This window comes from Ammospiza nelsoni, chromosome 6, assembly GCF_027579445.1.
Source record: "Ammospiza nelsoni isolate bAmmNel1 chromosome 6, bAmmNel1.pri, whole genome shotgun sequence".
Classification (NCBI taxonomy): domain Eukaryota; kingdom Metazoa; phylum Chordata; class Aves; order Passeriformes; family Passerellidae; genus Ammospiza; species Ammospiza nelsoni.
Window position 1 is genome coordinate 10565046 of NC_080638.1, and position 27877 is coordinate 10592922.

General features: G+C 42.0%; 1 protein-coding gene across 2 annotated transcripts in view; it reads right to left on the minus strand.

The window, feature by feature from the left end:
* ABTB2 (ankyrin repeat and BTB domain containing 2) overlaps nucleotides 1–27015 on the minus strand; it is a 114398-nt gene extending 87383 nt beyond the window's left edge. The window contains exon 1 of one of the 2 annotated variants that reach the window (XM_059475055.1): nucleotides 26890–27015. In XM_059475055.1, the coding sequence (XP_059331038.1) occupies nucleotides 26890–26902 (13 nt within the window). In that variant the 5' untranslated portion in view covers nucleotides 26903–27015. Of the gene's footprint in view, nucleotides 1–22644; nucleotides 23880–26889 lie in introns of those variants that run through there. The other variant, XM_059475054.1, reaches the window with a different exon arrangement.
* Between the last annotated feature and the right edge of the window lie 862 nt (nucleotides 27016–27877).

Below are 27877 nucleotides of genomic sequence, written 5' to 3' on the forward strand. Positions count from 1 at the left end.
CCAAGTCTGGCCTCTGTTGCAAGCAGCCACCTCCAACACTGTTTCAGTTTGCAGTGTTGAAAATGAAACTTTTCCCCCATAAGGAACAATTAGCTGTCATTAAGATATTTCTATTATTTACTGGGATCTGTTTGGAGAATACTTTCATGAACATCTTACTGCCGTGCAGAAGATGAAACTACAAATCCGAATGTCAAAATCCTACCCACAGCTATGGAATGCTCTGCCTATCTCTGGTATCACCCCATCCTAGGATGCTGGCATGGCCCCACTTGGTCCTCACCCATCAGTGGTGCCCAACTCCAAACCAGCACCATTCCAGGGACTCCCTGCAGTCCCATTTTCCCAACTCTGCTGGAAATTCCCATTTTCCTTGGAAGAACATTTGGGTGCCCAGGTAACCAGGCAGGCTGGGGAGGAGGTGGAGAGATCCACACTCAAGTCCTGTCCTGCCTTGTGGTAGGTAGGAACACCAGAAGGTGTTAGACCAGCTCTGCAAGGCACACCAGGATGAATCCACCCCACAGCTTATGCAGAACCAGAGAGACCAACACTTCAAAATTATTTTTCTCCAGAGGAAGAGACATTTTAGAACAAATTTAGCAACAAGGAAATTCAGCTGCACATAAATCAATAACATTTCCAGAGGTTTAACATGACTTATGTAAAAGCTGTTCTTTATGTCTAATTTAGGACTGTTGTTACAAGCTTACTCAACCAGATAAATTTATAGTCACACATATTTATGGAACAAGCCTAAATCTCCATGCAGAAGTTGCTTTTACCTTAAATAACCTATTTTACTGACTAACTAATTTTTATTGGTCTGAAGGGCCATTGTTTAAAACAGGTTTCTTTGTAGATAAGAGATAGGAGTCCAGATGCTCATTTCAGATACATGACTGGAGCTCAGATGAACACCAGATCCATTTGGTAAAGTCAGAGCCTGATCTGAAAGCAATAAATCACAACTTTTTGTTTTATATTTAAGTTATGCTAGTGAACTTCCTCAGGCCTTTGGAATTTTCTATTTCTAATTAAAAAAAGAAATCATATTCTTGGCTGATTAATGATAGAAGCTGCTTTTATCTGTGAGAAACCAGTTCTTATTTAGTGTAACACTGAATTGAGTTGCAGTTCTAAAAGAAGCCATCAAAACAATGAGGGATTGATTATTTTTTTGATGAAATTTTATAAAATAAGACAGTAATGAACTCTCTATACAGCTTCCATAAAGAAAAATGCAGAAGCAGATGCATCCCCCTTCAACTTCAGCATCTACCAGAGGCTATAAAAGAAAGAAGAATTCCTTCTGGGAAGGACCAAATGGAAACAGACTGAGATTTCACTTTCAGCATGGAAAGGAGTTTTGTAATCAAGTCATATGTGATGTACTGAGAGTTGGCTCAATCCAAGAAGGCAGTTCCTATTCTCACCTTGCTGCAGGAGCATCTCTCTCCAGCAAAATTCCCTGCAAAACCTCTAACCAGACTAATTCCTTAAAACGAACATCAGCACTCCACAGCCTAAGGATGGCACAACCTTTTGCTCCCTAAGTCTCAAGCAGACCACCCTCTGACAACTTCCCAATACCCAAAGGAATTTCAGGAAGGCAGCATCCCATTTCTTGTCTGGGGATAGAGTAGGATGCTGAAGATGCTTGGCTGTCTTATGTCCCCCCTCCACTGTCTGTGGGCTCTAAATTCATGCAGTCCTGGGGTTGCTCTGAAAACTCCTGAATTCTGCTGCAGCCTCATGTTCAGGACACCTCTGCTTCAATTCCTGAAGAACTGGTACAAGTCCTGAACTAACAACACTTCTGGCCATTAGGTAGCACCACAATATCAACTCAGATTCAAGGATTCTTTCCAGTTTTGCCGCTTTTTGGTGTAATTTCAAACAAATCACTTCTGCATACATTTCATATTTTCCTTTTTGTTTTAAACTCGCAATACCTTCTGCCTTGATGAGCACTACAAAGCTTATTTAGTACTTGCAAAACACCAGCAAGAAATACTTCATTAAAAAATCCATGTTATTTATTATAATAGTAAGTTTTATAGGTTTCTTTATTTAAGGCTTGAGCCCTTGCAGTGTTTTGTAAGCAGGGTGTGAGGTAGAAGCAGCACACAACTTCTTGGTGTCATCTTCTCCACCTCTACGCTGCCTACAATGCTTGGAAATCTACACAAACACCCGGAGAACCCACACAGCTTTTCCATATTGCTGAAAGGGGAAAAGAGGCTTTCCTCATGTGCCTGGTATGCCCTAATTCTGCCCAGCTGGAGAATATTTTCAAAAAGAACCATGACAGCCTCTGACATACCCAGCAGAGTCATCACCAACGCCATGCAAACTGAATCCAAAACCAGAAGACTGAGCTTCAGAGAGAGAGAGAGAAAGAGACCTTCCCATCATTTGCAACAAGGAAACCACCTTGGCTTATCAGAAAAGAGAAGTTGCTGGGCTGAGGCAGCGTTTGTCACCACGCAGATAACGTGGAGGTTGCTGCTGGGGAGCTGCCCCAACATGTTCTGTAATGAGGTTTCACAGTGTTCTGCTCTCCTACAACATGGAAATGTTACCCAAATGTGGCTGGCTGTACACAGGGTATTCCTCAGAATATTCCATCATCATACACTGACTTTCAGTCTGACAGAATGCCACAGCTGAGCTAAATGGAAATTCCCAGGGTTATCTGGCTACTCAGATTTTCACTGCTCTTCCTCATGGCTGTCCCAGCCTACCAGGCTGCAGAGAAAACATCAGATGAGCAAGCAGTTCAAAGCAGTTGTGGAATTTATTGCAAGCATCAGTGATTTTTACTGCAGTAAGATCTTGCAGTTATTTTCACTGAAGGCTTGATGCTCATGGTATAAAATCACTGCTAAAGAGTCCCATCATCTACTGGTGTTGTCCCAAGTGCAACTTGTCCTCTGGAATCTTAAGCTCTAAACTTTCACACCAGGAGAACACAAAAACTCAAAACTTGAACCAGACAGAACATCGAGAATTCAATCCCAACTTTAGGACTGACTTAAAAGGTGGTCTTGGACAGCGAATTGAGTTTTCAGTGCCACATCAATATAATGGGTAGGGTGCTGTACTAGCATCAATATTCAGCTTAAATAAAGTCAGGCCTTGCTGAAAAAATAAAAAGGTACTCAAAGTACAAGAAAAATCTATCCCACACATGTCTTTATTTTCATAAAGGGATCTGCTTTCCTTTTCCTTTTGTCCCCAAAGGGATTAGTTTTCCTTTTCCCACAGAACAACCCCAGCAGTGAATACAGATCCCATTTTTTAAATCTTGTCATGTTTATTCACCCACAGTGTTCCATCCACTACTACATTCCCTAGAAATAACATGGACAAACCTGGAGAGGTTTGCAAATATTTCAAATATTTCAACTGCATCCAGGCCAATCAACATAAAAGCGGGAATAATATTTGATCCCTCAGGAAAGCAGGGGACACCCTTAGTCCTCCAGTCACCTACATGCTCTTCACAGGATTCCACTACAGAAGTAACTACAGTGTATGACTATTACAGTAAATCCATTCAGTGCTGGGTTTCCTGCTGTTTGGTCATAATTCTCATTCTTGGTCATCCTTCCCTTTTTTTTTTGTGAGGAGAATGAAGGAAGAATTCTAAGCAATTTGTTTTGCAATCTCCACATCCTGCTTGGTTTCCAAACCACACTATTCACACACAGCTCTTCCAAAACTGCATTACTTATGTATCTGTGTCTTCTTCCCACCAGAAAATTACCTTTGCTTTAAGTGTATAAGGGTTTTTTGTGGGCAATAAGTGTAAGTTTAAACTTAAGCTGCTGTTAATAGACTGTTGCTGGTACCAGTGAAACAGGTTTCTCACGATGCATCACAACAAGCCTTCCTATTGAAATTGTTTAAAGCACATTGCCAGTTTCTTGGGCTTGTTATTTACGATAAAAATGTAAAGATGAACCCCCTCAAAGTCAGAGCTAAGCTATGTACCCAAATTCATGAGCTGTTGTGATTAAGAGCAGCTGAGCAGCAAAGAAAAAAAATTACAACAGAATGAAAGAGAAAAGAGCCAAACCAGATCAAAGACGTGAGTGAAGAAGCCTGGAAAGACCTATTTAGCTCAGAATCTGAACAGCTTTTTTAGACAAATAACAAGAGATCCCACTGCCTTCAGAACACAAGAGACCTTCATCCTAACACTGCATTTCTGCTATGAGGGTATTTCACAATTATCAGTATTCCCAAGAATGGGAGCAGGGGGGTATTTGTGGCACAGGAACTTTGGAAGCAGTCAGGGGTATATCCACATCTGGGGAGCAATGCTCCTGTACCACTTGTCCCAGCTCTGACACCCAGTCTCTCCAGATACTCACTTGTATTTGCACCTCAAATGCTTTAATCTCCTGTTCATCTAGTCTCAGATTAATTTATTCTGAGATAAAAAGAAGAGAACTTGCCTTCCCCTTTTGCAATCCCAAACTCCAGTTCCACCATCTATGGTCACGTTTTTGGGAAGGCTTTTCGATATTTGTCCAGATACAACTGCAGTAGGATCAAAAACATGTAAGTACGTGGTGTGCTGGATAAAACTTGACAAATTCCCTCCTAACACTTGGGGAGGGAATTAACCAGCAGCAGGGCTCAGTTCTGCAATGAGCAAAGTTTATTTAGTTAATAGCTTTCAGAACAGTGCAGAGGTGGTTTCTCCAGAATCCTGAGACTGGGAGAAGCTCACTCCTGTCTGTATTTACAAGCAGAATACCTGTACAAACCAGCAGTCCAAACATCCCACCAGCTAAATCCCAGGATGGAGTTGACGAGTTACACAGGGAGCTTGCATGGGGTTGTATTGCTTTATATAAAGGGTTTTATTAGCACACGTTTCAGATGACTTGAGAGCTCAGTAGCGGCTTCCTGAATAATGTGGCTGGCTCAAACTCACACCAATAAAACTTTTACACCGGCCCAAACTGCCACCTAGTATTTTAACATCACACATTATACAGGGAAGCTGCTTTAGAGAGCTTTAAATACTCTGTATTTGCTCTACTTCTTCACGTCTCCAGCGATTCCATAGCTGCCAGGAACAAATGGCACCCAGCTGCACAGTTAGAGGCACAAATACAACACTTCTCAGGTCCCTCGAAGGGATCTGTTTATTAAACAAAGATGAGAAGCATTGACAGGCTGTGTCTGGTCAGTAAAAGCCCATTTCTCGCCCTGTGTTTAATACAGGGCTCGCCTGTGACAGATGCACAGCCCGAACCTGATTCCAGGGATGCTCTCCTGCATTAGCAGAGCTGCATCCATCGGGACACAGGCAAACCTGGCTCTGAGCCACCTCCAGCTTCTGAATCCTCGTGTGTGCGAGGAATCAAAGGGCTGGTCACATCCCCCGAGTGGAATGAATTAGTTCCTGACAAAAGATAACATTTTCCTGGAGAACGCTGCTCCCTGAATGAGAAAGTGCTGAAAGGGGCTGCATTTCTGTAACGTGAGTGCGCGTTTAAGGGTCCCCTCCGGATAATCCACATGTAAATGAGGCAACATTTAGCTGCAAGTATCTCTCGAAACTTAAACTGGCTGCACATTCTGAAAGTTAAGTAAAAACAGAACCACGGGAGAGAGCCCCTAATTACCACATAGCGAGGGGACTGATTAAAACCATCAGGGCAGGGATCCTGTGTTTCATTAAATAAATATACCAAGTTGGGCTTTATTGTTATTTTAGCTGATGAAGGAAAAATAAAGTCTACCTCTGCATGCATGAAATTACCTAAATTCAAAATCTCACTGGCAATAAGGGTAGTGCAGGATTTTTTCCCCCCCCCAATGTTTGTATTTAAGTAGCCCACTACAGTTACTCAGATTAATATGAAATGTTGGAACACTGTTAACCTCGGCATTTTTAGCACCTACACAGAGCCATTTCTTTGGATTTCACATGGCAGGGTGTAACTAATAAATGCAACATTAAAATACCATTTAAATTATTTTTTTTCAGCTGAAAGCAGAGAGGAACTATAGAGCATTTTGATGTAAGGGACAACACCATCTCACTCATTCTCTAGCACATGGGGGGGGTTTGCTGTTTTCTGGCTACTGCATTAAGTATTCAAAACTGATTGCCAAGAGCTTGAGCAAACAGTCTTGGTGAGGTCATTTCTGGGTAGCAATTTCACAGGGGGTTTACTTCAATTAGAGCAAGACAGACATGAATTTGTGTGCACTTCCCTCTTGCTACTACCAAACCCAATTTAGTTCCACTGCCCCAGACAGGAGAACACCATTTTCTGGGATATACCAATATTTGCAGTCTATACCTCATTAGTCAGCATTATCTCTGCTGACATTTTCCAGAGTTTTTAACTATGAAAAAAAAGAAGTCTCTACTCTTTTTCCATCTTCCATTCCTCTGAGGGAAGCCTGCATCCAGGAATGGCACTGCTGGCTGATGGGATCCAGCCTCTTCAAGGAAGGGTTCGGCACAAGCTCAACTTTTCCACAGGAGAGAAAGTTACAACTCTTATCAGTTGCTTGTACTAATTACCTCAAAAGCTCGAGATTTAGGAGCTTTGTTCAAGAGCTGAACAAGTTAAGACAGAATAACTTTCAGTGTCACAGTCTCCATCCCCGTCTCTCTCCCAAGGTTTATAACCTTAGAAGTAAAATAAATGAAAGTTGGAAGACAAGCAGTGTGGCTACATTGAAAGTTGCTCAGTCACCAGCATTGCTATTTTAATTGAAATAGAATCCTCTTCAACTGCTTGCTTTAATATTATTGGTCTGTAATTTTTGGTGGTGACGTTATGTTTTTAAGGGTTATGTAAAACTACAACATAATCCCATACCTGTTTTCCTGGGCAAGCAGTGTTTCGAGCCACATTTTTTCCAAAGAGATGTTGAATGAGCCTTTAGATTTTTGTGAAAGCTCCACAATGCAGTGAGTAGAGAAACCAAAATATTTGTTTCTCACTTCTCCAGTTGCACAGAGTGCCTCAATTCTCCAAGTACATGGAGGCAGCATTCATGTAAGTGACTGCAAATTTAGAAAGGGCAGCCAGGGATGAAGAATTATAAAAGAGAGTCTGCTGTAACCTTCTTTACCATCTTCTAAGCTTAAAATCATCAGGCAAGTTATGCCTTCAACTCTGGTTGGGGGGACAGGAAAGGAAAGGAGAAAGAAAAGCACTGAAACCTGAGACCAGATCTCAGGCAGAAACAGACTCGCAGCCAGACTTCAAACCCTTGGTTTTGAAGGTGTCTGGATAGTGAAAACACTGATATTCTCACACACTGCAATAGCTGTAACTCAGGTGAGTTTGCAAAAAAACCATAATATTCAATTGCCACACAGAAGACTTTAAGGATTTCTGTTGGTTTGATTTTGCCAGGCTTTTTGGGGAGTTTTTCGGTGGTTTGGAGATGCAGTGGCTTTTTCATTTTTGTTTCATTTCGGTTTTTTAAACATCAGAAATAGTTTTGACTGTACCAATGGGTACAAAGGAACTCAAGAACCCCTGCTTGTGGCAGCAAGCATCCCAGTCATGAAATGAAGTCATTTCTCTACGGAAACTCCAAAGGGCCCTCTGAGTTTCATGCTCTGACAGAATGAAAATTCTACATTTGAAACTTCTCTTTTTCCACCTCAAAAAGTCACAGCCTCAACAACATAGTTCAGCAGCACTTTCCAACCTGAAAGGTCTCCTGCACTCAGGGTGAGGCAGAGATGAGAGCAAACCACTCAATACAATGTACTGATAATGGTCAGAGAACAGCAGCTGATCCTGAGGTCCAGCTTGCTCAATCCCTTCAGCAGCAGCCTCAGCAGGTTTGTGGGGAACACAATTTTAGGCTCCCCACTTCAAGTGGGACATGGTTAAACTGCAGAGAGACCAAATGGTCTCTGCCTGGAAATTGTGAGGGTAGAGGAGCTATGTTTGTAGAGTCTGGCTTTGAGGACACTAAAGGCCAATTTAAAAAGCACCTACAAACTACCTGAAGGGTGGCTAGAAAATTTATGGAGTCAAATTCTTCTGTGAAGCAGTGCATGATGGGCACTGGCACAAACGTGAGTTAAGAGCCTCATGCTGGACATCAGGAGAAACATCTTCACTAAAAAAGTGAGCAGGTTGCTCAGCAAGGCTGTGAGATCTACCACAGGGGTGTTTCCAAGATTTAGAGATGCAAAGCCATCACTCAGCTGATCCAGTTCTGGCATGAGTCCAACCAGAAGTGGAAATGGACTCAACAACCTCCAGGAGCAAATCCTAACCAGCATTTTAGTGATTCTGAGGTGCACTGCAGCTGAGATTTCCAGCTTGTGAAGTATTGGTATATATTCCTCCTCCCACCTTTTCTCAGCTTTAATTTATCAGCTCACAATGCTTTCACAATTAATCACAAACACTTGAAAAATCCCCTAAAAACACAAACCCCAAAACACATTGAACTGCTAGTCCAGGCAACTTCCCTAATGCTGAATGTAACAGAGCAAATATCCATGACATTATTGGGAAAAGAAGCCTATGAGATATTTCTATTTGAAACATCTCACTCCTTTATTAAATACTGCTTTTGTCTTAGCTTGTCATAAGCTGAGGAAAAGAGGGGGGCAAAGGAAGCACATAATTCCCCACCAATAAAAATAAACCTAATATTCATTCAACGTTTAGAGCAGACCCAAACACTTCAGCAATACTTAAAGCCTTCAACACCACTGCCTGCACTGCCTGCATGCTGTTACCAAAGAGCGGCTCATGACTTGCATTAGAAAGCTGAGGCCAAAGAATAATGTATCCCAAAGAAGCCAATTGGAAAAAAATAATAATAATTAGTGAACAGCTGTGTGATTGCTGCACAACAGTTGTGGGAAAAGCAGTGCAGCAAGGTCAGGTTCTGATCCATTACATCACTGGGAATCAAGACAGGCTCTGTTGCAGAAGGAAGCCATTAAAGATGTGAAATAAGCACTAGAGATGTGAAGTAAGATCAGAGTCCAGTCCACAATCTGCAGGACGGGCAGCAGAACACACTCATTAGCATAGGCACATGAATGCCATTATTCAAACAAAATTAATACTACTCTGCTCTCAGCCCCAGCTACTCACTGTGCCAAGCCATGCGTATTTTAAGAGGAGGCACAACTCAGACCCCAAGAGATCTCATTCTGGTTCACCTCATGCTTTACTAACCCTTCTATCCAATTAAGGCTGCCAGTTTTATGAACTCCTATATATTAATGACCACACAAACCTGACTGTACCCTCCCAATAAAATGAAAATGCTGCTTGAGTACCCTCCTTAAAGGCTGAATAGAAGCTTGGTCCCGTGCTTATGATCCCATTTTGGCTTGCAGGAACAGACAACTGTATTATTAGACAATTAAAGAGCAGGTTTCTGACCAAATCTAATGCTCCCTTCCTCTGTCTCAAAACTGATCTAGGTTTTAATGGTTGATCCATTTACTCCCACTCCTCAAAAAAACCCAACTCTGTAACAAGTTAACGTTGTTAACTATTATAATGTAGTAAGTTCTTCTCATACCATTAGGACTACACAGGGGATATATAAGAAAGACATCCCCAAGGAACTTGGGTTTTAACTACAGAATAAGTCCTGCTGTAAAATAAGTGCTGGGATTTTTGAGGGTAGAGGAGATGCAGAAGCTGGTTAATGCGCTGAAAGACTTATAGGAAAGTGAAGTCTTTTGTGTTAGCAAAACTGAACAAAGGGAAGAAGCCACTATCCCAGGACAAAAATTTACACAAGAGGAGAGTTCAGAGCAGTTCTTTGTGCAGGTACTTATACAGCCACCTCCCACTCCTAAAAATGAGTAACAGGAGAGCCAACAATTAAACAGGAATCTGTTTTGGTTTTACTCCCTATTATAACTATTTGATGATCTTAACCTATAGATCTGACTAGACAATATATGTCTTAGGATCTCTGGCATTTCAAAATGTACAAGAGATGCAATAAGTTTTTTTTAATAATAAATGAAGGTTAAGCTAAGTGATTAATGAGTTCTTTAATGTGTTATGCTGACTTTGTTCCAAAATAAGCAGCTGCTTTATGTGACCTGCCTCATTTCAACAGCAAATCACAAAAAAAGTAGAAGAAATCACTCCCACACGAGTCTCCTAAAGCTCGTGCTGTTCATCACAGAACAAGCCCAGAGAATAACCTGCTGTCCCTGAACATCAGAAAAGTGTCCTCAGATGAACTGTCCACACAACAAATACTACACATTCTTCCAGCTATTCCCTGAGCAAACTCCACAGTAACAGCTGAGAACAAAAAGCAAGGTTAGGAGAGCAGTTGATTATTAATGCAGATCCATATTCAGATCCAGAAGTCAAATTAGAATGTGTCTATCAAGCCCTAATTAAGATGAATCAATACAACTTCTCTGTCTCTTCTAGAAATCACTCTGGGTGACAAAGTCAGCTGAAGCCAGCCCATGCAAGCTCCATGAATATTTTAAAGCAAGAAATATTGTCTCTCCCCCCCTCAACTGGCTCGAGGGATCTGACAACAAAAGATCTCGTACCTCTAAGCAAAATACAGATTGAAAATACGAGTGACAGTAGCTTCTCACCATTGTGGAGCATCAGAAAGAGCTGTAGCCCACAACAGATTGTTCCAATCAGCCTTACTCAACCACTCGAGCACTCTTTTGTTATGCTTTCTCATCAGAGAAATACTTGGCAGTGTTCACATGTAAATCACCAGCAGCTTTTTGGATCACTTCTTTTAATGTAGAATCAGCTCAAACTTTTCAGAATTGGGATGTTTCCCTAGAATGCTCTTTCAGGAATACAATGCGCTGCTGAGGGCTCAGGCAGATGGCTTGGCTGAGACAGTCTGCCATTTGAACACTGTCTCCCTTCAGATTTAAATAAAATCAAAAAGGAAAAGCAGCAAATCTTTCTGACATTATATTGCACATAAAAAGGCAGCAGTTATTGGAAGATGCAGGGTCATGAAATAAACTGCCTCAGTCACTGATCCCAGGCCCAGGGTTAAACCCTACTGAAGTTTTTGATTTCTAATGAGATTAACTGGTAGCTCCAGTTTCATTCTTGACAAATACATCACCAGTGCATCCAGCAATATTTGGCCAGACCTCACCTTACTCCTGGTCACAGCTCCATTCTTCCAAGCAGCTGTAGAGGCACTACATACACAAGCCAAACTGGAAAATGCCCGGTGAACAAACCACCCTCTTATATGGCTCCCTTCAGTCAGAATTAACCACAGATGGGCCTTGGAGAGAAAGTTTTAAAGCAGGTTTTTACCATAAGAAGTTTGCTGAGCTCCTGTTCTGTCTGTCCAGAATGCCTCCCAAGCACGATGCTCAGTGTGGATTTGCTGGAAATTTTAGTCAAGGAGTATCTCCTTTACTAAAATTAAATTAGGAGCTGCTGGAGAAATTATCCTTTCCCCCATCTGTCAAGGCAGCTTAAGCTGACCAGTCCTACACTACACTTCAGACACAGTGGAAGCTCTGCAGACTGTGCAGTTCATTACACACAGATTATTGTGCTTATCTCTCATAGGCAGATGATAAAACTGTTTGCTCTCCAAAGCAAATCACCCCAGTATTGCCTATTTTAACCTACAGCTCAAGGAAAATGCATTAATAACTCTGACCCTGTGATCTTCTACCCAGGGCTACAAAGTGACCCAGCTCCACTAACCAAGCACCTTCTGCATCCCTGTCACTTGATGGGCCACACACACATAGCCTCCCATAGCAACACACTGTAGTCCACAGAACACAAGCCTTGATCCCTAAAAATAGAACTAAACCCCCAAAATGAGTCCCTGGGAAGGAGAGGCAGGGGCTCCTCTTCTGCCTCACATGCCCCAAGCTCCATGTGGTTACTCCTTTCTCCTCCACTTTCAGCCCAGCACAACCAATTAAGCCAGGGCTGAATCAGGCCCCTCGTACATCAATGGATCATTTGAAGTTCTGCACGTTACTTTACATGGAAAAAATTCCAGCTTTTAAAAAAATGAGTGTATAAAACCTACCAGGACATTTAAAGCACGCGGGCACACACAAGGCAGCTTTGCTTCTCCCTGCCTGGTGAGCAGAACAGATAGCCTGTTCTCTTAAAGTCCCTTTTAACTGCAAACCTTATACAGGCTGTGTGTATTTTGGAGCCTTTCCCATCCTACCATGATTTCCTGTATGAGTCTGCAGCCCATGGCAACAGCAGAAAATTGGAGTGCGGGCTTTGCAGATGGTGCAAGACCAAATGCCCCGTGCCAGCTCAGTATCTTCTGCCATAACATAAGAATTATCTAAGTCTTGGCTGTGTGGCAAGGGTTACCTGCACGCTAATAAATTATATTCATTTTCATTTGTAAGTTGTGCTTGCCTTAGGGGAGCTCTGGCCTTCTGCAGTGAACGTGAAAAACCACAATCACACAGCCTTGCTTATACATCATCACACTATAACAGGAGAATTTTGAATATTCTGAACTGCTGTGGAGGCACAAGAAAATTCAGAGTTTAATCACTCAATTGCAGCAGGTCACAGGTCACCTCAACTGTTTGAAAACAAAGCAAGACAGCCCCCTCCCCAACTTTATAAATGTGCAGCACATACATCATCCCACAAAATAACTGTGGTGAAAACTGCATTTCCACATGTCTCCTACAAAAACATGAGCCACAGAATTACACACACAGGGAAGAAGTGCCAGAAACAATTCCAAGGTTGCTTTCCACGGAGAAATGTTGAGCATGAATCTTCCTTGAATGGCTTTAATAGGAGACTCTGCATCTGGCATTGACCTTAGAGAATGGAGCTGGAGAATGGAGATGCTTTTCCAAATAATATTAACATCAACAAAATAACAAGATTAACAAAAAACATACCAGTCACCTACATTGCACTCACCAGCACAGCTACAAAACTACCTCAGGGCACAGATGCTTTAAATCTCCCAATCCAGGTTTTCCATGGAAGAAATGGTCACCAAAGCCAAAGCTTCTCCCACCTCAAGGTGTAAATCCTTTAAGTTTATTACAAAGCACTAAAACAAAACCACCTCAGACAAACATGTGGCCTCAATCCAAGCAATTGTGAACCCAGGCAACTGCTTTAGAAAGGATCCAGTCTTTTCTGCTAAGCAAAAATTGACCAATATCTATTAAAAGAAGTGGAAATTATTCCTTAGGCTGCAGCAAGGTTTAACTTCAAAGTATGCAGAACTTCCTGCATGGATTCTGAGCTTCTTTCAGCAGCAGGTCATTGACAACAACTCTGACAAATCTCCTGTTCTTACTTCAGGTTTGAACAAAACTGACATCCATTCAAGCCAAAGTTTCAACATGTGCTGACAAAGCATAACAGAAATTTTCATAATACTTCCTGGGGGGGGAAGCTTTAAAAGTCTTTATATAGTGACAATAGAATGACATTGTTTATTAAAAACAACAATAAAGATTATTAATTGGTTACTACCATTATAGTTTTTCACCTTCTTCCCTCCACTCTAAGTCCAACTGTCCCTACTGTGCAAATATCCACAGACACATTATAAAATTCATATAACAGCTCAAAAGTACCAGAAACCACACTAAGATAGTAATAAAATTGTATCAATGCAGCTCAAGAGACATTTTTATGATCTCTAGACTAAACAAAGTCGCCAGTGCAAGCTGAGCACAAAACAGGGTGGGGGGCTGGAATGAAGATAACATTCAACCAAAGAGCAGAAATTCAATGTACAATTCAAGAGAACTTATATCCACCGCCTCAGAGGAAATATGTTTCATTATATGTTATCTCTCATATTATTACAACAAACACCATCACTAAGGTTTTGGTTAGGCCTGTGGTGTTATCTCAGGAAATTGCACAAAAACTGGGAAAAGAAATAAAAAGGAACCTCACAACCACTTGTAAGAGAAATCAAAGATAAAGATGAGTGAACTGCCTAAAAGCAGCTCAAAACCCTGGGTTTTGCTTTCACCTGATATGAGTCAGAGCTGCCTGGAGTACTGAGTCGTCATTTAAACGAAATAAACAAGAAACTGACTTCTACTAAATTCTAGTAAAACATCAAAAACCCAAATAGTCTGAAGAATAAATATGAGGCAAAACTGGCCCAATTCCCTACTTTAACTGTCTGCCAATATTCAACTCTTGTCCTTCAGCTCCAATAGTAGTGTGCTTGATTCACAAACAATAAAATGTAAATATTAGAACAAAATCTACTCACTGTCATCTTGGAACTAATCAGGAAAAAATCCAGAGCTATATAGGATCAAAAAATAATAGATAATTATGCCTCTGCATGCTTATCTTTTTAATGTATAAGTCCCAGCATAAACAGAGTTGTATTTTTTTCTTTATTCTCCAGGTCCCAGGCAACAGACTCCAGATTAGGATAGAAATTAAAGTGACAGAAGTAGCCAGCATGGACTGTGATGTTATAAACACTGCAGAATGGAACAAGCAGATTATGTCTTCTCTAGTGTTCCTTTCCTCTCATCCCCAAAAGATCATAAACAACTTTTACTTTGATCTTGCACAGCCCCACAGCAAATCTATCAGTTGTTATAAATATACATCCACAAACTGAAAAGCTGCTCTGAAATGTTTATTTGGCTTCAGTTCTTGGTCTCTACCCCAAGATTCTACCACAAACACTCTTCATCATCTCAAGCATTTTAGTGTCACTACACAAAAACTACAGGAATTGTTTAAGTACATTTTCCCATTTTTTGGGGTTTTTTTGGCTCATGTCAAGGCTTTTTAATTTTTGGACAGGGAGAGCCAAATGCAGCCTCATGACAGATTGTTCTGGCATTTTGCTCAATTCAGACTTGAAGCAGGTCAAGTACAACATGATGTGAACATCAAACAGGTTTTAAGAAAGAGATGGTCCATGTGTAATAATTAAACAACCAGAACAAGACTGACAAGTGCTCAGGTGTACAACTGACCTCTGAGTGTCTGGGTCAAAGCCACACCACATTCAAGAGCACCAAACCATCCCTCAGACTCAGTTTAATGATGCTCCCAGGTTGCAGCCCAGCACCTCAGGCTCTGCTGAGGGGCAATTTCAGAGAAATGCTTCACGTAATCACAGCACAGACCAACCCAAACCCCTGCCCCATGGAGGAGCTCCTCAACAGCATCAGCCCAACCAGGAATCACAGCATTAAGGAACAGGTTTTGAGCAGATGAGGAGGAGGAAGTTTACAATTCCAAGGGGTTTCCACCTGCAAGTACCACATAACAAGTAGGTTTTAAAAGACAAGGATTTTACAGCTCGGAATTCCATTTCACTTCAATCCTTAGCGTTCCCTCCTGAAGAGCACAGCTGTCACATCATCCCCTTTCCTCAGAAGTTACTTCCATGCTATTAATTCCATCCCGCATGTCCCAAGCTCACAGAAGTGCAGCCACCACCCGGGCAGGCTGCAGGCAGACACCTGAATTAGGGGTTGACAAAGCCACCTCTGCCTTGCCAAGCTCAGCAGGTCACCTGCTGTATCCCAAGCCTTCCCAAGGAGCAGGCTGAGCTCACAGATCCTGCCTGGCTTGTGACCCAGGGCCAGAGGCAAGTCTGGATGCGTTGGGGGTGAAAGGAACAAACCTTTCCTCTTTCTATTGCTGCTTTCTTGGGACAAGTCCTGTGATGCAAACAAGGCAACTCCACTTCAAAGGCTCTCCTCACTCATGTGATTGAAAGGTCATCCTTCAGGTACCTTCCAACCTGGTATTCCATAAAAATCCACAGCTTGAACCCTTAAACTGACTCATGCTCTCAACAAGGTCCACCAGTTTTTTATATATATTTGTTCTTTGTTTTTTAAATGTAGCTGCTCTTCTGTACAAAAAAAGAATCAAGAGTTCTGTAGAAGTACTTTGGCCCCAATTTGTAAATGAAAAAACACGAAGCCACCACTGTCCTGGATGTACTGGTGCCTCAGGCTTGTTTGGATTTATTGGAATGTCATGTTAGGCACTAAGAATCAAAATACCACATAAGTCAATCCCAATAAAACAAGGGAGCACCAGAAATTCAATTGGATTTATCCTTTTGTTCATCAGCCTGAATTCTCATAGTTCAGCATGAGTAAATGGACATTTCCTCCTGCTGTCTACTGATGGGGCAAAACTTCATCAGGGAGAGAGGGGTTTTCCTTAATGTCCAGCTTGCAAAATCCTGAGTCTCCAACAACAGGAAATGTTTATAAATAAGGACCACATACACTGACTGTAAAGCTCAGCCCTGACCAAATGCAAAGTGAGAGTTCAAATGTAAATGGAGAATTATTTTCATATTGTTTCCAAACATTCAGGAGAATTAAGACAGCTGAGAGATTTACTGGGCACTGCAGAGTATCCAGTGGGTTTATTGTGTTTACAAGCCTCTGTTTCTCCTCTGTTTAATTTTGCTGGCACAACTGACAAATTGCTCAAGAAAAAGTGAAATGTAAAATGCATTAGCCTTTAAGAAAGGACAACAAGCTAATTTAGTGAAGATCACAGGATTAATACCACTTTTGGCCTTATTCCATTTTCTTGCATTGCTGTAAAATGAGTTTTTTAATGATTTACTTCTACTTCAGCACCAAGATTTTGGGTTTAACCTCCCAAGTGCAAGCGGGCACTTTGGAGCTTCAGCATTCTCTGCAGTTAATTAAGTGTTTGAGTCTTCACCCATCCTACCCTGCAACTTGGAATTGTTTATTGTAAATAAATGTTTCCCGCACTTTTACTTATGTTTCCTGCAACAGAGGACTTCATAAACTGAAACATTTCCTTTGAGTTGTTGCAGACCCATCCATTACAAAGCAAGCTGGGGAAAGGGACAGAAAAATCAAACAGATGAAGAAAGCTCTAAATGGACCATTAACTGGAGTAATTGAATCACATGATGTACATCAGCAGAGACAAATTATTACAACATGAAAACATTGCAATAACATTACTACCCAAACAAGATTTTTCAGTGTAAAAAGATGTTTCATCTCAACCCCATTAATAGAACAAAATGTATTCAAAATTCACCACTACTCTTTGTTACTACTTCGGTTAGTTTTGGAATAACTCCAAATTAGGGTGGATTAAGATGTCAAAACAGCCAAAATATATATATATACATTACATCCATGCCCTGGATGAGTGCTGATATCAAGGAAGAGGAAGATATCCATAATCCTACAGATCAGTTATGGAAGTTGATTGACAATCAGCAACCCTCCCTTGATCAGGTGAGTTGTTGTTTCAAATCACATAAGAAATTAGATGGGATACATGAGAAAAAAAATCCCACTCTAGTGGCTCAGTTCAGCAAAATCAGCTGCAAGATCTCTACTTTAATTCCAGTTATTCCAGGATCAGAAGACTGTACATTAAACACATTGCATTTTATTACTAATAATATGAACATTTAGAGCTCATTCCTCATTTTCTGCTGACACACACACACACAAAATGTCATGTAACAGCACCCCATATACTGCATACGTGTTCATTCCTAATCTTTGAGCTAAACCAGCTTTTGTTTTTCATCTGGAAAATCAATTAATCAATGAATTAATGAATGAACCAAACACCAGAACTCTGGGATAAAATTCTGTCCTGACCCCAACAATATTTGCTCGGTTTCAACTTTAGCAGTAACAAAAAATTTCAGCCTTGACAAAAGAAGTCACAGAGTTTTCTCTCCAAGAGACACAACTCTTTTTCACAGGGTGAAGTTGCCAGCAACAATGATTCCACTAAAAATCTAAACATCAGCAGCATTTGCTGCTGGTAGTAACAGACAGGGGGATTTCAGCACTTGCTCTTTAACCACTTTTACTGAAAGGACACAAATTTTATTGCCATGAGGCAATATCAGCAATGTGAAGGATTAATTTATGACAGAATCATGACATCATTAATTTTCCTTTACTAAAACTAAAAAAATATATATAGACACACAGTAAAGTGGAAAAAAATAGGCAGGTCAGCCCTACTTGCTCTGTACTTTAACACAAGATGCACAATTAAAAACACAAACATCTGCAGATATGCACCTGGTGGTTTGTTTTTTGTAGGAGAGGAGAGCATGTGTGTACAAGCATTAATATTTAGGCTTAAAGAATTTGTCCCTGTGGGTTTGTGGATAGAAATCCAAGCTCTTGGCTGTGTAGGAGTAGAAGCACACAAGGTGGGCTGGGGGTCCAGAGGTGAATGAAGCCAAAGTTGGAATAGGATCATAGCTTCACCCAGTTCACCCAACATGGAAATGTGAACAAAAGTTACCACATTCCAATATCCAAAAGTTACCAAATTCCTGCCCAGAAATCCCCAAAATTGCTTCAAACTCCTGATTCAGACAAAGTAACACAGAAGACAGAGTTACTTGATTATTTTTTTCTGAAACAATTTACAAGCCACCTTGTAATTGTACCTGCTGTAGCACCATATGAATCCTGTATTTCCCTTCAAATTCATTTACTGATTGCATTTGCAGCTCTTTTCCCCAAAATGCCCCCCTTCCACCATCCAGTGCTTTCCTGAAGACTTGTGGAGCTGATAGCTTATTAAAATTGATGAGGCTCTTGATGAGCACACCAGTTTGTTCAGCTCAGATAACAAAAGGACATTCTGCTTATTGAAATGTCATTATTTTTCCCCCATGCTGCATTTCAATACAGTACCATGACTATGCAGAAATAAAGTTACTTCAGATCATGTGATAAGTATAAAAAGGAATTTTCATCACAGTGTAGCTCTAAAAAATCCTGTTAAAATCAGCTATAATTTTTAACTTGTAGTGTGAAATATAAAAGAACACAGGGTTGGTGACAGTAAATGCTAAGCCCATGTATGGTGTTTGATAAGGTTTGTCAGTATTTAATATTAGAGAGAAGAAAATTCATGCCTTGTTTAATTCTATAGAGTCCAAACCATTCCCTCACACTGTGAGGAAAGGTTACACATTCCCCCCCCCCAACCCTTCCTAAGAAAAATACCTCAAAACACAAATAGAATTCTTTCAGACCCTATTTTTCTTCATCCTCAGGTGAGCAAAGCACAAGACTCATTTGTGTATTAGATTGTCCAGGGAGAACTTCAAGTGTTTGGGCTAAGAGGTACATGAAGAAACAGCATTATCGGGTTAAATTCCAACCCTTCCCCCTCTCCTTTTTTTTTTTTTTTTCCTTTGGCAAAACATCTGTCAACACTTCTATCTCCAGAGCACCAGGATGTGCTGATGCATTAAACAGCACAGCAGGTGGACTGGCAGACAGAGGAGTGCCTGACCATAACCAGAGAGTTCACTACAACCCAAGTGCTGTAATTAACAGGGCAATGATATCCCAATGTATTTGCAGTGCTGACAGCTCAGAGTCTAAAGAACCCTGCACCAAACACAGGCAGATCAAGTAAAAGAATCGCATTCCCAAGGTAAGTTCAGATTTCAACTTCTCTCTCCAGCATTTTAAATTAATAGACACTAATATTCCTAATTAGAGTGTCTCAAAACCCCTGTGAAACCACTGGGTGCATTTTCTGACTGCATATATGCATTTTCTGACTGCATCTATATATGACCACTGCATATATAGATCCCCATATAAATAAAAATAGAAAATAAAACCTGCATTCCAATTTACACTTGCTTTACCTTTCATTAGCTACATTGTTCAGTAGCTGCTTATCTTTTTTGCTGCTTTTGTTTCATTTTCTTTCCAGCATTGCATTGTTTTTACAACATCCCACCTGAACTCCGCCTAAGGAGACCTTACCCTTGGGGGCATTAAGAACTCAGGGCCACAGGCTCAGGTCATTCCTCCTCCTTCCAAGGCAGAGCCACCAAGTCCCAAGCACAGAGTCAGAACTTGCACTAAGGGCAGAGAACAGCTCACAGAAGCAGCAAAAAAGTTGATTAAAGAACAGCTTCACAAAAAGGGCAAATAAACAAGCAAGCCACTGATTATTATTTATTTAAAAATAATATTAGAATTCCCCCTTAAGCATTTACAGAGTTTTAACTTTACCCTTCACACAGCAGGTGTTGATTAAAACACATTTGTTTTTATATACAATATTGCTCTTTCAGCCTCCAAAGCTTCAAGTGACTGGACTGTGGTCTTTGATGGGAGATTAGTCACTGAAGAAATACAGGTCTAAACCTCAGTCTCATGAGAATTTAGGAAGATTTATGTATTTACTTACTGTTTCTTTGACTCCAAAGCAGCAGGCTGTCCTGATCTAATAATGAAAATGGTATTCAATAGATCATAATGCCAGAAATGTCCATTATGATAATCCCGTGCAATCTTCTGCATAGGACAGCACCATGGATCTCATCCAGGGATTACAATGCTTGACTGGAGCTGGAACTGAACCTCTAAGTGCTTTTTATCTCTGCCATCAAACTCAGGGCTATAAAACAAAACCCAACACACACACACCCCCCAAGTTTGCAATTTACCAGCGCTCCACTAAATGCTTTTACTAGGAAAGAAACAAAAGTGACAGTAAAGCAAGTTTCCCTGTTCCTTAAACAGGAATAAATCCAGTTATTTCACTGCCAGATCTACTTCAGATTTAAATTAACGTAAAAGACAAGATCATTTGAAAGCACTGTGCAGAATGATGTGAATACTACTCATTTACAATTCCTACAGGGAGAAGAATAGAGAAGTTATTTCAAGCTTTTTTGCATCCATATAAAACCATTTGTGGCCTTCCAACTGCAAGAAAAGCCATTTAGAGGATTCACTGACTTGTGTCAGGTAAAACACTAGTGACAGACTGTCACAGGAAATCACAGGATGCCTTCATGTGCGGTTTTATTCAATTTCCAGACTTAAAAAATGCATTCAATCATTGACAGGATTGATCTGAAAGGCAGGAACAACAAAAGAGGCAACAGAAGCCAATCCTTCTGTGGCCACTGACTGCTTGGCTTTCCACTGTGCAGGAGCGTTATCATAACTGACCATTTGGTGCTCTGAATATTTATAAGCATTTCCCTGCACACTCACCCTTCTTCCCATTCAACACCAGCATCCATTCACTCACTGCAGTTTTTCCAGGGAAATTTCTCCTAAGAAATAGACTAAAGAAGAAAAGAAGCTGAGTGAGGCTCCAACTCTTCACTTTACACACAGAACCTGTGCGGCAGAAGCACCGAGCAGAGAAGAGCTGAAATTTACATTCAGGTTCGCAGAACCAAAATATTTCCCTCCAGGTTCCCTAAATAAGGAACAAGGGAGGAGAAACAAGTCCTTTTCTCAGAGCTGGTGGCAAACAAACACTCCCATGAAAAACGAAGAATGACAAGTGTTTTGGCAGACACGTCCTCATACCTCTCTAATCACCCAAGCGCTTTTAGTTAGAAGTGTAGATGTCTGCGTTTGACCTTGAAACTTAGTTATGCCTTGGAGCAGAGCCAAGAGAACATCCAAAAGGCTCTTCACATTTATTTCTCAACTGTTTAGTAATGCTGACCCAACGGGGACAACTCCCTGCAGTCACCTACTCGTGATCCGAACAACAGAATTGCCCGGGTATGGAAAAACTGCAGGAAATCAATGTACCCAGGGAGGAGAAGGTGAGTCAGCCCATCTGTGACAGCTTCAAAGGGTTTTTCCCCCTCAACTCAAAACAGCTCCTTTACTTCTCTCGCTATGAGATTCCCTTTTGAAAAGCCCCTTGGTTTTATAGAGTTAAATCACAAACGTATTAAGCATGGAATAGCCGACCGTAACAGAGGCCAGCAAAAGTCATGACACCGTGGGTGGTACACAAAATACTTTTCTAAACTGGACGTTTCCCTGAATTTTCCATGGGAAAAATATGGTATTCCTCAGTGTGACAATGCGAAACAAACAGTGCAGCTCCTTAACACAACTGTCACGGCTTAAGCCTTCCAAACTGCTCCCGTAGAAGGTGCCAACATTCCTCTAAGTTGTTCGGAAACTTTGCTTTCCAAACAAATGGCAGCGGTAAGTACCTTAACACTGTGTTATTCTCATCACCGAGACACCGTCCTACGCTCACACACGCGCTCTTGTTTATGGCAGGAAAGGACACCACAGGTTTCTGCTGAGTTACAAGGAATTCCAAAGTATACAAGTTCAAAGTTTTTGCTCATAAAGTGAATTTTACTACCGCAAAGGAAAAAAAAAAGATTAATGTTGTTTTCCCTCTCCAGGCTGTACGTAGTAACAGCATCTTTAAGACAAGACTACAAGACACTCGCTGTAAGATAAATTTTGTTTAAAAGACATATAGTAGTACTTTCTGGACAGCAGCTTGTAAACCACATTTCATCTTAGTGTTACAGAGAACATATTTGCACGCCAGTTAGAGGGAAAATGCTCAAAACAGCAGCTGGTGTAAAGTCAGATGTTTGTTAGGACAACAGGGCTTGGTTTCCCACAGCCTGTTATAACCTGGCACATCTTAAGGACAGAGCAGGATCGCTCTTGCCTGGCAGGACCGTCATGTCTGCTTTACGCACACATAAACCGCGACCAAGATGCAATCCAGATGCAAAGAAAACCCAGAAAAACCCCAAGTCCACAGAGAGCGAGGACTTTTACAGTAAAGCTTGCTGGTATGAAGAAAACAGACCATAAAAGCTGGATCTTACCATTAGCATTTTTCCCACAGATGAGGTGCTCGTAAGGTTGCAACACTCCCCAAAGTTCCGCATCGTTGTTGATAACCATCTCCAGGATTTCAGCCGAGATCTCCCCTCCACCATCGGGGCTCTGACTCGCCAAAACCCTAGCCTTAATCTCTTCCACCAGGTTCTCCATGCAAGCGGTTAGGGAGATGGCCGCGTACTCGTGGATCCTCACCGAGATCCTCGTGTCCACCATCCACCTGAAAAACCTGCCCACCGAGAAGGTGAGGCCGCAGCGGGCGGATTTGCCTTTCCGGAGCCCATCGCCGGCGCTCATGCTGTACAGGGAGAGCGCCTTGACGGTGGCCAGCACGCAGCTCTCGGCCAGGGCCCAGCTCTGGATGAGTTTGATGGCGCTCTGCACCTCGAAGCGGGTGCACTTGGAGTGCATCACGCTGAGCCGCTGAGCCTCCCGCGACACCCGGATCAGGGCGCGCCGCAGCAGCTGCGAGAGCCGCCTGACAGCCTCCTGCGAAAAGCTCCTGCCCGGGCCCTCTCCCTTCCCTTTGCGCAGGATCCTGCCGATGTCTTCATCGGTCCAAGGGTACTCCTCGAGATCCGGCAGCTTAGGGCACTTGGAGAAGATATCTGCGACCTCGGGGTCTTCCGGCAGCACGGTGTTCACGGTGTCCCAGCTGTTATTCCTACTGTTCATGGAGCCCGAGTAGTACCACCAGTTGCCTCTGTGCTGAGAAGAGGTGAAGGCTTGCGAGTTGGACTTGGAAGAAGAGAGACTAAGGGACCTGCAGGAATCCCCTGCCCCATAACCAGAGTCCAAAGTTAAATCCTCCAGGGTCTTCAGAGTCGAGCTGTATATCCCAGCCATAGGAAAGACGGGTTAAGCCAAGCGGCAGGACAAGCGCGAAAGGTGAGGCAGATCCCTAGCGAGCCCCGAGCGGCGCGGGCGGATTGGCAGCGCAGCGGGCAGGAGCCCTCCCCGAGGGCCCGGCTACCTCCATCCCGGCGGGAGGCTGCGCTCAGCCATGTCCCGCTCGGGCCGGGGCGGCGGAGGGCGCGGAGGCTGCGGCGGCCGGGCCGGGACGGGCGCTCGGCGGCGGCTCCGGCGCAACTTCTCCGCTGCAGCACCGCCTCGAGCCGCGCACCGCACCATGCAAATGAGGCGCGCGGCGAGCACCAATCGGCGGCGGCGGGGGAACGGCCCGGCCAATCACACGCGAGAGGGGCGGGGCGTGAGGCGGGGCGAGGGAGGGCGCGGGGAGCGGCCCGTGCGGACGGTGCGGGGCGGCGGGCGGGGGTCGACGCTCGGCCCGGGCATGGTGCGGACGGTCCCGGGGCCCGTAGCCCCCCACGGGAGCCTTTGAGGCACGGCGGGTTCCCCCAAACCGGGCTCGGGCCGGGAGCCATCCGCGGAGCGGAGGAGTTCAGCGTGTCCCGTCCCGCCGAGGTGCGCGGGACGAGCGCGCCCCCGCGTGGCCGCAGCGGGGAGCGGCGGGCAGAGCCACGGGTCTCGCTGTGCTTCGGGCTCGGGTCCTCAAATCCCTGGAATTTAACTTAAAAACGCGTTTTGCGCATCTTCCTACAGGACGCAGCCTCTAAAAGATCTTAAACCCGCTGCTATTTACGGCCCCGATCCAGGAAAACGCGATAAAGCAAGAGTGCGTGTCCTCGATAATGCTGCCGCTGTGACAAAGTGCGTAAAAACCCAAAACCACAGCCCAAAGGATAACATTTTTATCTGTTCGTTCACACGGATTTTGAATTTTGCTGTCTATTGCTGCCATATACTCGCTGTTTGTAGGATAGATATGATAGGGTATGAGTAGAAGCCTAAAGAGAGTACGTTCAAAACTTCTCACCAAGGACATTTTCACTTCAAGAAGTACTGTCAAGACAGATCTTACACAGTCCTTAACTACAGACTGAAAAAAAATAAAAATAGATATTTTCCACAGAAATGTTCCTTACAAGATACAGCTTCCAACTATGATCAGCTTCAATACCTGGATTTCCAAAGTTCAAAATGACAAATTGTCTTTGCACCACGAGGACAAACTTTTCAGCAGGGCCTGTTGCAATAGTACAAGAAGGATGTTTTTGAACTGACAGAGGGATGGTTTAGATGATACAGAAAAGAGATTTCCTGCTTCTAAACGCCAATGCCTTACAGGACATCCCTTTGTCTTTTTGTACTGCAGTATACACATTAGTTAGTGTCAATAAAAATGCATCAAAACTATTAGGCATGAATTAAATACTTGAAAATCATCTATTTTACTAATGAACTCCTGCACACAGGATCAGGCAGCTTCTGTTTATACTAAAAGACAAAATATTTAACAAGGCATCCTAACTTCCACTAGCTGAACCCCAAAATTGATATTTTTTTAAACATAAGATCATCTTTTATCTTTCTTATATTGAAGCCCAACTATAATGCAGCTCTCAGCTTTTTCATAGCCTCTCCCCATGAAATCATGAACACAAAGGAAAAGTTGTCTAATAAAACCAGACCTAATTCTCTCAAAATAATTCCAATTTATTTGGAAATCTTAACACCTCAGCACCTCATTTGTGCTCCACTGTCAGCTCAGAAATTGGTATTTTTACTGCACAACTGATGCTTTGCTCAGGTGTTATTTTATAGATCAAAGCTAACTCTGCTATTTTGGTGTATTTTTTAGGCTATATTTTTAAGAGCTGACAATACAAAACTGACAGTAAACACGGGAAATAGGTCCCTAAATGTGAGACAAGGCAGGACTGTTTCAAAAAACCCAGTTTTAAGTCTCATGTGTTCAATCAATACACTTCGTTATAAAAAAATTATAATCTTTCTAGTTACATCTGTATTTATTCCCCAAACTTAGGGTGCCATGGGCTACTGCAGGCCTCTTAAATGAGACTTTTGGTGGGTGACCATGTGGTGCCTCCTCAAAACCAGGGTATTTATTTTATTCTCTGTTAGTTCCTCCAAGATCATGCACAGAAGACTTGTGTTTTTACAAGGATCACTGCAAGAATGGAAATAGGGCAAAAAAAGGCAACAGAGTTGGCCTCTCTCACCAAAAATCCTTCATGCTTTGGTCTGTGATACTGCTTTGCAAAAACTTCCTCTGAAATTCATCCTGTTCTATCTCCTAGAATTCATTTCAATCACAAAAGCAAGGCCAAATTGACACAGAGAATTGCTACACAGTTAGCAAATAGGAACTTGATATTATTTAGGAAAAATGCAGCTGTGCAAGCACTCAAAACTTTTACAAACCACTTCTGTTCCCTCTCTTTATCACACTTCTCCCATACGCCCACACAGTTTGTTATTCCTGCCATTCCATGTCCGTTAACAACACCAAAAATGATCTGGTTTAACAAGCAGTGTCTGCCTTCCCCACTTCCTTCAGCCAGTGTTTTCTCATTGTAATATTTATTTATAAAAGAAAAACCTTTGCCAGACAAATCCTTCTCTCCTGCTGCAAAGGTACCACCAGCCTTTTCTACAAGGGAAAAAACCTTAGAACAGAAGCACCCCCAAATGAAGATTTAAACCTCAAACTCTAAGATGTTGAACCCAATAAAGACATCAAGTCATACATCAAAACACCCATAAAAACAACTCAACATTCCTTAATTTTTAAGGCACAATAAATACTCAGATTTTTTTTTTTTCTGTTTGCATATGTTTCAAGTGGAGCCATCAGGAATCCCAAGTTATTTTCACACTATAAAAATCAACTTTCCACAGACAGATTTTCTCATAATCATTTCTCTCTAAAATTAGTGTTAAAGTAGAAAGCACCAGAAGACTTCCAGGAACATAAACAAAACATGTAACATTGGAAGTTTCATAATAAACAAAGCCATGGGACTCTAGAAACTCCATTTTCCTTCGTGTAAAGGCTCAGATATGAGCTTCTCTAGCTCTGATAAACTATAGAGTTAAAAAATTTGAATTTAAAGTACACCAGAATTAATTAGAAATAAAATGCCTTTGCATTCTCTGATACACCAAAAGCAACTGGATAAATAGAAAACCTATTTAAAAAACAAACACTGGTTTTAAGGAACTACAGCAGTCAAAGCAAATGTAAAATCCCCATAAACTTGATCTCTACCAAAAACTCCAAATCAGTACTTTCTAAAGTAACCAATACTGAGATTGGCCTGTTACTGTTCAATCCACAAAGTTCAGTGAATTTCTAAGAAAGAATATTCATATATATGGTATTGAGCAGCATGAACATCCCTTACCTCTAGGTCCCATGAAGATTATTTTACTCACTTGAGGAAAAGAACACTCAAGAATTTCCAACAGGAGAAGAAAAAACAAATAATTAACAACAAAACTTAACACAGCCCTCAAAGAAGCTGCTTGATTGGTGCCACCAACCCCTCAGAGCAGTACTAAGAAGAGAGGAGCCCTTTCCTGACCTTATTTAAAGCACTTGTGGGAGGGAGTGTTAATGAGCCCAAAGGCTCAACAGCTGGCTGGGCTTCCATGGATGTTGCTGGAAATTTCCTTCTCAAGCTGCTGTCTCTGTTTTGAACACGTGCTAATGGCATTTTCCTTGTGTAGCTACTTCATTAAACTGCATTTTATCTGCAAGGTTCAGAACTATTTTTGTTAATAAAGAAAGATAGCTGCTGTCTGATACCTGAAAATCAATGTGAGACCAGACAGCAGGAGATGTGGGGGAGCAGAGATGAAGTGTGACTAGAGCAGGTGAATCACATATCAAGTCTAAATTAAATGAAAAAAAAAAAAAAGTGTTAAGAGAATTCATTTTGCATATTTTCAAAGCACCACTGATGGAGAGAAAATGTTCATGTGGTTTGTTTTCTACCATACAGCAAAATCCCCATCCAGCCCTCAACTTATTTTCTAACTGGAGTTGCTGGTCCAGTACTTGGAGTGACCAAATACTCCCTGCTGACCTCCACCACTGCCAGGTTCTTGTATCTTCCCAGCTGGAGAGAAAATTTATTCAATGTGTAATAATTCAAGGTCTCCTCCCATTCATTTTGTGCAAAATGGCCTTTGCCAAGGTTACAATACTTGTCTTTCAGAATGTCTTGATTGGTAATTTAGGTAAATCTACTTGATAGCACTAATTAAAATTTAAAAAGAGAACACAGAATCTCATGAATGTAGAATTTTAGGAATAATACTGTCCCTTGTGTAAACTTTTCAGATGGTTAGAAGTCACTGAAATCAGTGTGTGCTGAACAAATCTTCAGG